We start from the raw sequence: 15,518 nt of genomic DNA, 5'->3' as shown, positions 1-15,518 counted from the left end.
TAATGGGGTTTGGATTAACAGGACTCTAGTGTGCGTGTGTGTGTGTGTGTGTGTGTGTGTGTGTGTGTGTGTGTGTGTGTCTCTCTCTCTCTCTTGGGTTCTTCCATTTGTTTCAATTTCTGAACAATGAATTTTGTAAACTACCACATGATTTTATGGCTGATGAAGTCTCAAATAGAGATGAAACATGTCCCTAATATTTAATATGGTTTAATTAAATAGTTTTTCACTTGTAAAGTGATGTGTATTGATTGGGTGGACCAAAACCTAACATTGTTTCTTAGTTTTTACATACCACTTAGTCGATCAGCTCGTCTCCTTTCCCCCAAGTCTTCCCAGCCCAAACATTGCAACATTTCCTTAACAGTACTCTTTTACGAGAAATGACCAGAGCAAATTGTGCTGTTTGCCTTTGGAACTTTTCCAGTTCCTGGTGAGGATCCCACACACCAGAAGTGGTGGTGGTGACAACGATTAAGAGGAAGTACAACTAGGTAAGCATTGTCTATATAACACAAATCAGAGAGAAAATGGAAGTGGTCCGACACTTTGAAGAATGAAGGTATCAGCCAAAAAAAGACAAGGGCCATGAAGGGCATGGAAATGAAAGACTTCCTAGGCCTCAAATGATTTAATACGATTGGGGTCAGAAAAGAGCAAGAACTGACCAAGGGGGGTCAGTTAGGATAGATGAAGGTGAGGAGCTTGGCACAAGTAAGTGGAAACAATGCTAGGACTCAGCTAAGGGCTACGAGGTCACCAGTCTAAGTTAACATCCCCTGGGGCCCGTTTTAGTTATTCTACTGGCCCCACCCACATGGGGGTTATATGCTGGAATCATACTCTAATTGGAGTCTTACCAGAGACTTATGCACCCTCTCCTTTACGTCCTTACTGTAACATACCCTCATTACTAAGGTTTGGATGTTAGGGAGAAGTTATGCTTCTTTCCTCAGTGCATTTTACCAGAAATCTGAAAAATAACTGTGAATGATGGGTCCCTGTACACGTTTAAACCAATTTTATGTTGCATGTAAATGCATATTTGTGCCATTTTTACTGTTTTGACCATAATGTAACTCTGTCTGTTTGCATGACTGAATATGTCTGCTGTATTATTTCTAACTACTTTTTGACACTTTAATTTTTTTTTTTTTTTTTTTTTTGCTATTTGCTTTATGTCGCATGGACACAGGCAGGTCTTATGGCGACGATGGTACAGGAAAGGCCAAGGAGTGGGAAGGAAGCGGCCATGGTCTTAATTAAGGTATAGCCCCAACTTTTGCCGGGTGTAAAAGTGGGAAACCATGAAAAACCATCTTCAGGGCTGCCAACAGTGGGGTTTGAACCCACTATCTCCCGGATGCAAGCACACAGCTGAACTGCACGGCCAAGTCGCCTGGTACATTTAATGTTAGTAATACTCTAATACTTGCTACATACCCCTAAAATGTTTAAGTTGTATTTTACCTTTCTGTTGTCCGGCTAAATGGTTAGCATGCTGGCCTTTGGTCCAGAGGGTCCCAAGTTCAATTCCTGGCTGGGTCAGAGATTTAGCCTTCATTGGTTAATTCCGATAGCTCGGGGGCTGGGTGTGTCTGCCGTCTTCCATCATTGTAATTCATCACAGGTAGGACCCCATCCTCAAAGACGGCGTCAGCTCGGAAGACCTTCACCACGCCTCTTCGGAAGCCAGATGCCATTATTATTATTATACCATTTTTTTTAGGGCATATTTTGTACTTCTTCAGGTCATAAACTTCTGAACCTCACTCATAACCATGACAAGAGATCTGTAACTTTTGTTTAAAACCTCGTCAGTGTGATTACCTTTATCAAGATCTATATATTAAAAGAGATTACTAGGAAACAGCGTTGGCATCCATTCTACTGGACCGATTTGCTTCACTTTTGTCTTATTCTCTCCGGAATTACCTGCCGGTGAGTCATGAGACATTGATAGGTCTCTAAGTTCAGCCAACTTAAATGATCACTCTAATAATTGCACGTGAATGTTTACCCTAACCTGCAATACGTTCTGTACTTAGCAGGTTGCAAAGCGACTAACACTTTCACTAATGTTCTGATATATGTGATTTTCATCGTTAGTAATGTACATCACTGCATCACTAGAAAGAATGAAGGCCATGCATCTTAAAAAAGTTCTCTGTCTGGCAATAAGCACTCCTTCGAGACTATTGGCAGTTTCAAATACCTAGGGAGTTAATGAATGCAGAATACAAGGCAGGACATAGAGATTAGCAAGAGGGTGCAACAGGGCAATGAGTGTAAGAAACCTCGTCTGGAATAAGGAAGTACCAAGGATCAACGAATGGGAGGGGTTATCATTAGCGGTGATTGGGGGTCTGGGTTTGGTGTGGTTGCCTTCCCCCCAATTTGTGGAGAAAAAACTACATTTTTATTCCATTTTAGCCGGCTGAAACTACAAATTATTTTGAAAAAGTGTAAACTCTGTTGTCTTTTCAGCTAATCCTTTCCTTTAATTATGCAACAGCCCAAGGACAGTCAAAACAAACACGGTCCAAACAACCAAATGCAGGAACAAGGAATAAATGCTACTTACCTTCGGTGCAGTAAGCTACATAAATAAAATGTGGAAGGGGCCCTAAATCAATTAGAAGTAAAAGGTCCTGGATTGAAAACAAAAATTAACATTTGACAAATCACTAATGGCACTAATACACCAAATAATAAGACAAGACCTTCTTAAATAAATTTAACTTACAATCAATTAAAACTGGACAAAAGTTGCGAAACTGATACTAATTCTTAAATAAATCTAAAATACTGGCCAGTAACTATAGTTTCCTTTTGATGATTAAATTTAAGTTAATTGGATACAATAAATTTTCTTATAAAAAGTTGAAATCTGTTTCAACCTAATCGACCCACAGTATAATATGTTTAAACAAAAATCATGGTAACACGGTTACATTACTTCTGCAACACGAAGTGCGTCCAGAATTGAAGTTAATATCAAACAAATTAAGTCATCAAATCAAATGATTACATATAAATTGTAATAAATATTCCCTGATACAATTACAAAATTTTAAGGGAAAATATGAATGTTCGACCAAAACTACAGAACAAATTACACACAAAGCTTGTCAAGCCAAGCTACAATTAAAAACAGGCAAGGCCTGCATAATTAAAAGCATATACAAGTAATAATGAAAGGAAAAAAAGACAAAACACAGATGTGGATAGTTCACGTGAGTGTTTAAGGAAAGAAAATTTAAGAATTAGGAAAATCGAATTTCTACTCTCTACTAACCGCAGTGATACAGATAATAATAATAGTAATAATTACATTCAATCATATGATTTCAAAAACATTTAAGCGCTTTAGGTTTTTCAATCGTGAAATTACCAGTGTTTCGCCCCAGTGTAGCAGTGTGATTTCAGTTTCATTGCACATAAAACATAAAATTTAACAGAGGGCAAAATCGCAGTTATTGAATTAATGTAAAGTGGCCTTGGAAGCGATATGATGCACGTATGAGGTAGGATTTAAACACCCAACTCCAGAAGGATAAGAAAAAGAAGAATGATCCCATTACGAGAAATCAGCCAACGCCAGGCAACTCACAATAAAATAACACTACAACTAGAGATCACATTATAAGCATAGGAAAATATTGATAGAATAAAATTCACCCAAAAATCAGGAGTAAATATTGAATGGAAGCAAGAATCCCAAATAAATAAAACTTATAGGATGACTTTTACTCTCACAGGCACATACACTGCGATTCCAAATTACCTCAGTTATCTCATTAATAACATAATTACTTTCACATAATATGTTTCCACAATATCTTTTTTTCAACAGAATTAATTCATGAAAATGAAAACCTACAACCTGTTTTCCAGTCTTTGACTGGGTCAGGGATGTAATGAATGAACCATTCCAGGAATAATTAATGAACAAGGGGACTGTGTATCCGAGGATCTACAAAAGGCAGAAGTATTCAGTCAGCAGTATGTAAAGATTGTTGATTACAAGGATAATGTCCAGATAGAGGAGGTGACTAATACTAAAGAAGTATTAAAATTTACCTATGACAGCAATGGCATTTTCAGTAAGATACAAAAGTTGAAAACTACAAAAGCTGCTGAAATTGATAAAGTTTCGGGGGATATACTAAAGACAATGGGTTCGGATATAGTACCATATCTGAAGTACTTGTTTGATTTTTGTTTGCATGAAGGAACTTTACCAAATGAATGGAGAGTTGCTATAGTAGCCCCTGTATATAAAGGAAATGGTGATAGGCATAAAGCTGAAAATTACAGGCCAGTCAGTTTGACATGCATTGTATGTAAGCTTTGGGAAAGCATTCTTTCTGATTATATAAGACATGTTTGCAAAATTAATAACTGGTTTGACAGAAGGCAGTTTGGGTTTAGGAAAGGTTATTCCACTGAAGCCCAACTTGTAGGATTCCAGCAAGATATAGCAAATATCCTGGATTCAGGAGGTCAGTTGGACTGGTATCACGATTTACCTGTCTAAGGCATTTGATAGGGTAGATCATGGGAAACTACTGGCAAAAATGAGTGCAATTGGACTTGACAAAAGAGTGACTGATTGGGTGGCTCTGTTTCTAGAAAATAGAACTCAGAGAATTAGAGTAGGTGAAGCTTTATCTGTCCCTGTAAAAATTAAGAGGGGAATTCCTAAAGGCAGTATTATTTGACCTTTATGTTTTCTTATATATATCAATGATATGTGTAAAGAAGTGGAATCAGAGATAAGGCTTTTCACAGATGATGTTATTCTGTACAGAGTAATAAATAAGTTACAAGATTGTGAGCAACTGCAAAATGACCTCGATAATGTTGTGAGATGGACAGGCAATGGTATGATGATAAATGGGGATAAAAGTCAGGTTGTGAGTTTCACAAATAGGAAAAGTCCTCTCAGTTTTAATTACTGCATTGATGGGGTGAAAGTGCCTTTTGGGGATAATTGCAAGTATATAGGTGTTAATATAAGGAAAGATCTTCATTGGGGTGATCACATAAATATGATTGTAAATAAAGGGTACAGATCTCTGCACATGGTTATGAAGGTGTTCGGGGTTGTAGTAAGTTAAGGATGTAAAGGAGAGGGCATATTTGTCTCTGGTGAGACCTCAACTTGAGTATGGTTCCAGTGTATGGGTCCCTTACCAGGATTACTTGATTCAGGAACTGGAAAAAATCCAAAGAAAAGCAGCTTGATTTGTTCAGGGCAATTTTCTACAAAAGAGTAGCGTTACAAAAATGTTGCAAAGTTTGGGCTGGGAAGACTTGGTAGAAAGGAGACAAGCTGCTCGACTAAGTGGTATGTTAAGGGTTATAAATTTCATGTTGTTGGTCCGTATTGAGTGACCTTTGCTTTGATGTGGCTGATGATGACCTCTAGATGGGTCGAAACTAGTTCCATGTAATTTTAAAATATTGTCAATATATTTTTGTATTGAATAGGTGGAAACCTTTACTGTGTTGTTACTCATATGTTAAGTGGTATGTTCCAAGCTGTCAGTGGAGTGATGGCGTGGGAGGACATCAGTAGACGAATAAGTTTGGATGGTGTCTTTAAAAGTAGGAAAGATCACAATATGAAGATAAAGTTGGAATTCAAGAGGACAAATTGGGGCAAATATTCGTTTATAGGAAGAGGAGTTAGGGATTGGAATAACTTACCAAGGGAGATGTTCAATAATTTTCCAATTTCTTTGCAATCATTTCAGAAAAGGCTAGGAAAACAGCAGATAGGGAATCTGCCACCTGGGCGACTGCCCTAAATGCAGATCAGTAGTGATTGATTGATTGATTGATTGATTGATTGATTGACTGATTGATTGATTGATTGATTGATTGATTGATTGATTGATTGATTGATTGATTGATTGATTGATTGATTGATTGATTGATTGATTGATTGATTGATTGATTGATTGATTGATTGATTGATTGATTGATTGATTGATTGATTGATTGATTGAACCATATTATATAGGCTATTAGCACGATGGGCTCGCAACTCCCAAAGTGATTTATTAATGAATAATAAATGCTATGAAGTGATAATGGAAAGTGTTGCTGGAATGAATGATGACAGGGAAAACCGGAGTATCTGGAGAAAAACCTGTCCCACCTCTGCTTTGTCCAGCACAAATCTCACATGGAGTGAACGGGATTTGAACCATGGTATCCAGCAGTGAGAGGCCAACACACTGCCGTCTGAGCCATGGAGGCTCTTAATTAATTCAGGCAATTAATTAATAGGCAATTTTTTGGTCGGTGAAGAATATTCCAATAAGATCAAGTGCAGAAAATAGTAGCTAAAAAGTCCCTTTAGGTAGCTACATATTAACAAAGCCTCAAGGTGACAAAAAACTTAAATAGATTCCATAACGGTTTTCTTTGTTGAGTCAATTTACAGTAATATCTTCTTGAATAAACTAAGGGATAGTACAATTCCTGCAAAAGTTTTAAAATTTGGGATTACTTACATCAGCACAGCTGCATATCAGAAAAGGTAATCCAAACCTTCACATAGCACTCACTTGAAGAACGGCACACAGCTAACTGTAAATTTTTATTCACATTACTACTACCCACTCAGAATTAAAATGAAGAAAATAAAATAAATAAAAGGTGGTTGTATGTACCAAGTAGTAATTATTAGTTAAATTATCCTGGAGTATCACACTCCATTCCGCCGACTAGCGAAGTGTCCTCTTGGACACAAGCGAGCACACTTCCATCTTGGATCCAAGACGCAGAGCGAATACAGGGAGCAACAAGCACTCAATCAAGAATCTTTATTTGCCATATACAATGAAATAGGTTTCGTCAACTGATAATAATGTAGTACTTAATATTACTGAGGCTATGAACGTACACCTTTTATTAAAACTTAATACTAACATTATGCATTTCTAAGAATTCAGAGGTATTGTAAAATGGATTTTCTATTAACCAATCATAAATTTTTCTTTTAAAATTACTTAAAGGAGGGGACAGTGCAGAATGTGGTAATTTATTAAATAATCTTAAACAACTGACTTTATGTGAGTGAGCAGTTTTTGACAGCCTGTGAATTGGGATGTCAATGTCTGCTTTGCCCCGAGTATCATGAAGGTGAATGTTTTCCCTAGTACTGAATGTTGTTTTTAACATTTTATGTCAAAAATATGTAAATATACAAATTTGTAATTGTCAGTATTTTAAGCTTAATGAAGAGAGGTCGACAATGGTCAATTGCACCAGCCGTACACATTGTTCAGACAACCTTTTTCTGTATTAAAAGAATATTATATACATAAGAATAATGCCCCCTTAATAACAGTCCATAAGTAATGTGTGACTGGAAGAGACCAAAATATGCCATCCTTAGGTAGTCACTGCTAACTAAATCCCTCAATTTCCATATCAAGTAGGCCACTCATGATTTTTTTTTTTTTTTTTTTTTTTTTTTTTACATACATGATCAATGTGCATTTTTCAGTTCAATTTGGCATCAATATGAAAACTCAAAAGTTTGACTGACTGACTTTCAATATCTTTGGATAATACTAGTGTGAGAAATTGAGTTTTATCCTGATTGCACAACAGCCTATTGGATGAAAACCAATCCACTGCAGTTGCAAGAGCTTCCTGTGACATCTGATGCAAACCTGAGATGCTCTGGTATTTTGTAATTAACGTTGTATCATCCGTATAGGATATAAGAGCATGAGCTGTGACATATAGCGGTAAATCATTGACTGCCGAATGAATAAAAATGGACCGAGGACAGAGCCCTGTGGCACACCAGTTGTAACTTTCTTCAAAGTGGAATACCTATTTTTAATCGAGACAAACTGATATCTGTTATTTAAGTATGACTTAATTATGTTCAGTGAGGGATCCTCGACACCATACATATCAAGCTTTGCGAGTAAAATTTCATGATTAATACAATCAAAAGCTTTACTTAGATCACATAACACCAAAGAGACGTGTTCAGCGCATGTGCACCAGTATTGATTTTTCAGGGGATGAATAGCGATCATCTCAGCTATGAGGCAATATTTACATATCACACATTTAAATAATTACAATGGTAGAATGCACCAATTAAACAGGTGCACCAAACAATGGACAATAAAACAGAAATAATATTCCAGTACACAAATCAAATATGTACCAATAAATAGAGTTTCACTTATTCACGTTACAAATTTATTTAATTATTAAGAAAAACGCTTAATGGAAACACGCACAAAATGTCATTCCGTGGCTAACCGAATTGTACAGCACCACGGCAAGTAGCGGAGACGTGTGGAGCAATGTGCAGACGTTCTGGGACGAAGGGTAGCAAGGTCAAGGTCACCCACTTGCCACGCGCATTAGTCAGTTTGGCAGTCTCACTAGGTCTGTTCAGTTCTGTCTGGCGTCCGTTACTTTGTTACTGTGGATTCATGCCGTACTTCTATTGTAATAAATGTGTAGTTACTGTTCCTTTGGGGAAAGTTTTATTGTACAGTACCGCACAGACTGTCAACCTTTATGTCTCTATTGAAATTTGCTCAGAGAGTATCAAAAACTTACTATTTTATAGCAATTTTTTTCATTGTTAATGTATATCTCACCCCCCTCCTCCCCACGCTATATCCCCCAGAGCCATATATTTGTTGTTGTCTATACATTTTTGTTCCCCCCTTATGCCCACTTCTTATTCCCAATCACTGCTACTTGGAGTTGTAGTTATAAAGGATACAGCATACAGGACACTGGCACAAGTGAATTACGTTGATATTCATATTGCAGTACACTACAAAATCTTACATTGAAATACAGAACAAGAACAGTATGAACAAGGTTTTACAGCAAATGATATGTTCAGTTTACAATCTAAAATCCAACTTTCGAGGCTTAGAAAATACTGTAGATTCAAGAGATCTGTTGGTTTTGAAGAGTAGGAAATAAATAGTGAATAAACATGACATGAATGAAATCTAGTCTAAGACACAACAGAAATATTAGCCGATGAGTGTAGGATGGTGAGCCGGCCCCATGGTGTAGGGGTAGCATGCCTGCCTCTTACCCAGAGGCCCGGGTTCCATTCCTGGCCAGGTCAGGGATTTTTACCTGGATCTGAGGGCTGGTTCGAGGTCCACTCAGCCTACATGATTACAATTGAGGAGCTATCTCATGGTGAGATAGTGGCCCCGGTCTAAAAAGCCAAGAATAATGGTCAAGAGGATTCATTGTGTTGACCACACAACACCTCATAATCTGCAGGCCTACGGGCTGAGCAGCGATCGCTTGGTAGACCAAGGCCATTCAGGGCTAGTGCCATGGGAGGGGGGATAGGGGTGAGGCTGTCATGTGTGGGCTGTGAACTAAGGACTGTGATAGTGGCAGCAAGAGTAACTGTAGGACTGAGCGAGTTAGTGAATTAGTATGACAGAACACCGAGAGAAAAGAGAGCGTGAACTGTGTGCGATGTGTTATGCAAGGTGTGCCTGTATTAGTTTCCAAGATTAAGTAGAGAGTTAAATGATTTTAGAGATTTAAAAAAAAAAAAATTGTTTTGTTTACAAGATGCTTTACGTCACACTGACACAGGAAATGATGAGACAGGAAAGGTCTAGGAGTGGGAAGGAAACAGTTGTGGCCTTAATTAAGGTACAGCCCCAGAGTATTTGCCTGATGTAAAAATAGAAAACCATGGAAAACCATCTTTAGTGAGGTTCGAACCCACTATCTTCCAAATACTGGCCGCACTTGAGTGACTGCAGCTAACGAGCTGGGTAGTTTAAGAAATCAAGCGCTATCAGCTGTTGCATTTATTTAACTACCCCGCCAACATGCAATGGCACATTTCATGAATGCAAGGACAGCTTTACTCAGTTGACTTAGCCCTCACAGCACTTCTTCCATACATGAAACTAAAACTCAACCTGAAACAACAATTTCAGTCAATTAAGAAGATCAAACTGAAAGAGCACATAATCCCAGAAATTGCCTATGAGGACTATCATAGGATATAAACTTCAAGGTTTTGATCCATATTGAATTGTGATCACAATAATAATTATTAAATTAATGTCGTAATGGACCTACCTTTTCTATACTATGATATGCAATATTATTGCATTACATTACAAAACTAGGGACTAGTTTCAGCCTTGGCTGGCCCTCTTCAGCCCTAATGTAATATATCTAATAACTAAACAAATGTACAAACACACAATTGACATTAAAACTAATGTACAAACATGCAATTAACATTAAAATCTGGGATGAATTATGTGTAAAATCTGAAAAATAAATTAGGCTCTAAATTCTTAGCATTTGGAGTATGCTCATCAATCCAGACTCTTTTTTGTATTAATATTCATAGAATTGTTAGTTCCATCACTGGTAATCATTACAATTTCAATTGCAAAACGGGAACTGGTTAATGTTGATTCCGTAGTCAGATCATCAATCACCAAATCTACTTGAGTGATGTTAGCAGTACGCAAGCCACTGGAACAGGCCTAGTGTTGGTCTTTCAAGAGGTACAAAAGTCTTGTATTTGGCGTTGAATGTTAGTAATTATTTTTCAGAATGGACAACCTTCTGCGCGTCTTCGCTACGTGGAGATCATGATTATGGAACGTACGTCTTGTTCTATTCCATACGGGGGAATTCCTGATGGAACTGTGTGTGCTGGAGATTACAGCTACAACAAGGATTCTTGTCAGGTCAGTATCTTCTCAAGTTATGTGATCAATTCTCTTTTTCTTTTTTTTTGAATCAGACTCAGCTTAAGGATGTATTGAATATGTATACAACATGTTGATGAGAGTACAGAACAAAAATGGCCAACTGAACTGGGATCTGAACCCACAACCTTCTGATTTCACGTTGGGTGCTCTATCAACTGAGCTATCGAGATTTTTTTCGAAACAAATGACCTAGGCCAGGCCTTTCCAACTCGAGCACTTAGTCCTGGGGCGCACCAGCGCTGCACTCAGCCCCACGCAGTGGTTGGTGCATGTGTACGTAAGATACAGTACATTCGTTCTCATTCTGTGTGTGTGTGTCATTCTCAGTAGAATCTATTCGATAGAACAGACAGTAGAGCAGTTGGTTTCACCTTCGTTAAAAATGTTGTTTTATCTTTCATGGGTGGATTCATATGTTGTTCTCAATACCGAAGGGAAAGCTCAGTGTTTAATTTGTCATGTCATTTTAAGCGTAAAGTCTTCAACCGTGCGACGACATTATCACAATAAACATGTTTCCACCTATGATGACATTGTTGGCGCAGCAAGAACCGAACAAATTGCTAAGTTAAAATCAGAATTGCCAAGTTCTTCAGAGATACGTAATAACTTACTCATTAGGAATTGTTTTACATACAATTTAGGAGATTTGTTTTTGTTTTTGGTTTTGTATTATTAAGAACTGTTCACAATTAGGCTTAGATGTGCTGCTAAGAAAACACACCGGGCGAGTTGGTGACGTGGTTAGGGGCGCTCAGATGTGAGCTTGCATCCAGGAGATAGTGGGTTCGAACCCCACTGTCGGCAGCGCTGAAGATGGTTTTCCGTGGTTTCCCATTTTCAAACCAAGAAAATCCTGGGGCTGTTCCTTAATTAAGGCCACGGCTGCTTCCTGCCCATTCCTAGCCTTTTCCTATCCCATCATCACCATAAGACCTATTGCAAAAAAAGAACCTACAAAGATAATTATTTTAATTATTTTGTCTTGTCTCCCTGTCCCACAGATACCTGAACCCAACACTTTAGAAGGCACAGTTCAAGCACGTTATGGGCTATTGTTGCTCTGAAAATTCGTAAAAAACAGATGTTTTCAATTCTGAATTTAAATAAATGGAGAACTAAAACATCTCTGTCTGATGCGGACTTAGAGACTGTACTTAGAATTTCTACTGCCAAATTGATTGTACCCATTATTGGTAAATTAGTTGCCCCAAAATGCTAAATGTACGAGGGCTATTTTTTTTTTCAAGGTCCGATTGGTCACGAAATGAAACAGCAGTACAAATTTGACACTTTTCTATTAGTAACACTTACTGATACATCACAGCTATTTTTCAACATAGTCGCCTCGCAGATTGAGACATTTGTCGTAGCGTGGTACCAACTTGTCAATGCCCTCTTGATAGAACGTCGCCGCCTGCGCCTGTAACCATCTTTGTACGCCGGTCTGCAGCGCCTCGTCGGTGTCAAAACGCTGTCCTCCTAGCCAGCGTTTCATGTGAGCAAAGAGGTGAAAATCTGATGGAGCCAGGTCCGGACTATATGCTGGGTGATCGAAAATGTCCCACTGGAAACGCTGCACAAGGTTCGTGGTGGCAGCTGCAGTGTGCGGCCGAGCATTGTCATGGAGAAGGACAATGCCTGATGACAACATCCCTCTCTGCTTATTCTGAATTGCCCGTCGTAGACGTTGAATAGTTGCACAGTATGCGGCTGCAGTGATGGTGGAACCACGTTCCATGAATTCCACCAACAGAACTCCTTTCCGGTCCTAGAACACAGTAGCCATACACTTTCTGTTGGAGAATGTTCACTTGAATTTCTTTGGCTTACTCGGGGAGTGCGAATGCATCCACTGTTTGGATTGCTCTTTTGTTTCTTCCATTTCAAAATGAACCCATGTCTCGTCTCCTGTGACAATTTTGTTCAAAAAATCCGGTCCTTCATCATGGTAGCGCTGGAGAAACGCTAAAGCGGCGCCCATTCTCTGTGTTTTGTGACGGTCAGACAGCATCTTCAGAACCCATCTCGCACAAAGTTTGCGGTACTGAAGTGTCTCACTCACAATTGTGTAGAGAGCTGACCTGGAAATTTCAGGAAACGAAGCACTCAACACAGAAATTGTGAACCGACAATTTTCTCGAATTGCCTGATCCATACGCTGAACAAGATCATCGGTTGACACGCTTCCTTCCCTGTCTGTACGCCCTGCTGTAAAGTTCCTGCACCATTGTCGCACTTTGCTGATGCTCATGCACGTTTTACCATACACACAACTTATTCGGCGATGAATTTCGGCTGTATTGCACCCCTCAGCCTGAAGAAATCGAATTACACCGCGCACTTCACACTTGGCGGGCGAAGCGATCGTTGTAGCCATGTTTACGAGCGCGCTGCACGTTCACTACTGACGGGACTGAGGTGAGGCTTATAACGGTCATTTCAGAGACGTTGCGCAACACGTCTGCGCAGCGGTTCATCATATATTCGCGGGCGTTTGACTGTCGCGACCGATCGGACCTTGAAAAAAAAATAGCCCTCGTACATTAAGGTAAACGCAAAGTATGTACAGAATAAATTGTGTGTTTGTGTGTTAATAAATAATATTGTTTTCATAAGCTGCGCGCTGACTTGGCGACCTGTGGTTCTGCCTCTGCCACTTCCCCTCCTTCCCCCACCACCTCAACGGTGCTATAGCACAGCACCGGGGCTGCGGCCGGGACCGTGGGAGCACCTCAGTTGGAATCGCTTGACCTAGGCCATCATAGCTCAGTATGAAATCAGAAGGTCCACCATTATCTTGTACTTAACATCTCTTTGCCAGCCCGCAGTCTAGGGGTAGCATGCCTGCCTCTCACCCAGAGAGCCTGGGTTCAATTCCCAGCTAGGTCCACTCAGCCCACGTGATCACATTTGAGGAGCTATCTGATGGGAAAACCAAGAATAACGGCAGAGAGGATTCCTTGCACTGACCATACGTCACCCCATAATCTTACATGTGATAATTACATGTGATAAATATCATTCTTGATCTGTATTGATGATACTTGAATGGAATAATATCAATAATTTATTGAATTTACCACCTAATCAATACAAAATTGATATTATTCCACCCCATAATCTGCCGGCCATGGGGTTTGTTTGTTTGTTTGTTTGTTTGTTTGTTTGTTTGTTTGTTTGTTTGTTTGTTTGTTTGTTTTATTTAACATGTCTTCAGCATGTTCTGTACATAATAAACACATCTTAATAAGATGAAAGTCTATTTTAAATGAAAATGAAATATTCTGCTCTATACCATGACGAGTTACTATTTTAATGCCACACATCTAACGAGTGATTATCAGTGGCCGCAAGAGGAACTACTTATAAGGGGTGTTCAATATATAATGTCTGCAGAGACCTGTCATTGGAGAAAAGCAAAATGAGCATTCTCCATGACAACAGAAGACCTCACACAAGTCTGCGCACCGGACAAGAGCTCACACAACTTTAGTGGACTGTTCTTCGTCATCCACCCTACAGCCCGGATTTCGCGCCTTCTGTCTTCCATCTGTTTAGCCCAATGAAGGCTGCACTCCATGGGAAGCACTACTGGGATGATGGGGAAGTTATCGATGCAGCAGGACGTTGACCCTAACATCGACCAATCGAGCGGTACCATGCAGGCATACAGGCCCTCACATTATGGTGGCGTAAGTCCATAGTACTGAACGGAGAGTATGTTGAAAAATAGGCCATTATATCAAAAGGACTGGAGAATAACATAATGTATTTATAAAAACAGCCTGCTTTTAGAAAGAAAAGTATGTTGCATTCATACTATAAACAGAGTGATGAATCTCTTACCTCAGCATGAACTGCTGTCGGTGATCAGTTGCCTTTTATACATGACATTACTTCTGTGTTGGTTAATGGAACTGTATAGCTATTTCCATCATCACTACCAGTTTCCAGAGTATGTTATTAAGCCTCTTCCACTCTCCTTTGCTATGAATGTCTCGTTCACGACACTGTCCAGTGTTCTTCACCACTCTTGACCACATCCATCCAGCAGGTTCTCTCCAAGTGCACTCGGGCAGTTCTCGCAGGCTCCATTCTCATCACGTGTTCCAATCACCGTAGCCTTTTAACATAAGGAACTTCATTTTTATTTGCTCGTATTGAACTGAAATAACAATTGATTTCAAAATCTTATAGGTTCTACCTTTTTCAATACAAATACAATGTTGTCTGATGTTTTTACAACATATCTTTAATTACAGTACTAGTTTCAGCGTTCATGGCGACATCATCAGCTGCATAACAAGTGAAGAGAAACTTGGCGATACAACAATATGTAAAAACATATCAATACAATTAACTCCTTTGTATCCTATACTCATTTTATGTTAAGTTTAAAAATCTCTAGTTTACAATAAGATAACATTTATGAGTCAAAATTTTAAAATAGTACAAAAATCTCATCTTAAGGTGATGGGTTAACTTCAAATATTTGGTAATAACTAGGTATCTTTCATACACCTGTAAGCATAGAAACTCCAAGTTCAATTCCAACGTTAGTGTTGGACAAATAGATCTGAATCGAGTAGTATGCTATTAAAATGTTCATTTCAAAGATACATTGCCAGATGGTTTTATGGATAAAAACTCATAGTGTTCTGTTAAAATATTGTAATAAAATGGGCCGTCTTCTGGAGCTTGTTGAATTGTAGAACTGTAAATCTTTTGTTGTATATT

The 15,518-nt window shown here is 38.8% G+C and overlaps 1 protein-coding gene across 1 annotated transcript in view; it reads left to right on the top strand.

Moving 5' to 3' along the window:
• LOC136859637 (trypsin alpha-4) overlaps positions 1 to 15,518 on the top strand; it is a 135,819-nt gene that overhangs the window by 94,150 nt on the left and 26,151 nt on the right. Inside the window, exon 6 of the mRNA XM_067138707.2 lies at positions 10,617 to 10,754. Coding sequence (XP_066994808.2) covers positions 10,617 to 10,754 — 138 coding nt within the window. The remainder of the gene's footprint in view (positions 1 to 10,616; positions 10,755 to 15,518) is intronic.

The sequence above is a fragment of the Anabrus simplex genome, chromosome 1, assembly GCF_040414725.1.
Source record: "Anabrus simplex isolate iqAnaSimp1 chromosome 1, ASM4041472v1, whole genome shotgun sequence".
Classification (NCBI taxonomy): domain Eukaryota; kingdom Metazoa; phylum Arthropoda; class Insecta; order Orthoptera; family Tettigoniidae; genus Anabrus; species Anabrus simplex.
This window is presented reverse-complemented; position numbering and strand designations above follow the sequence as displayed.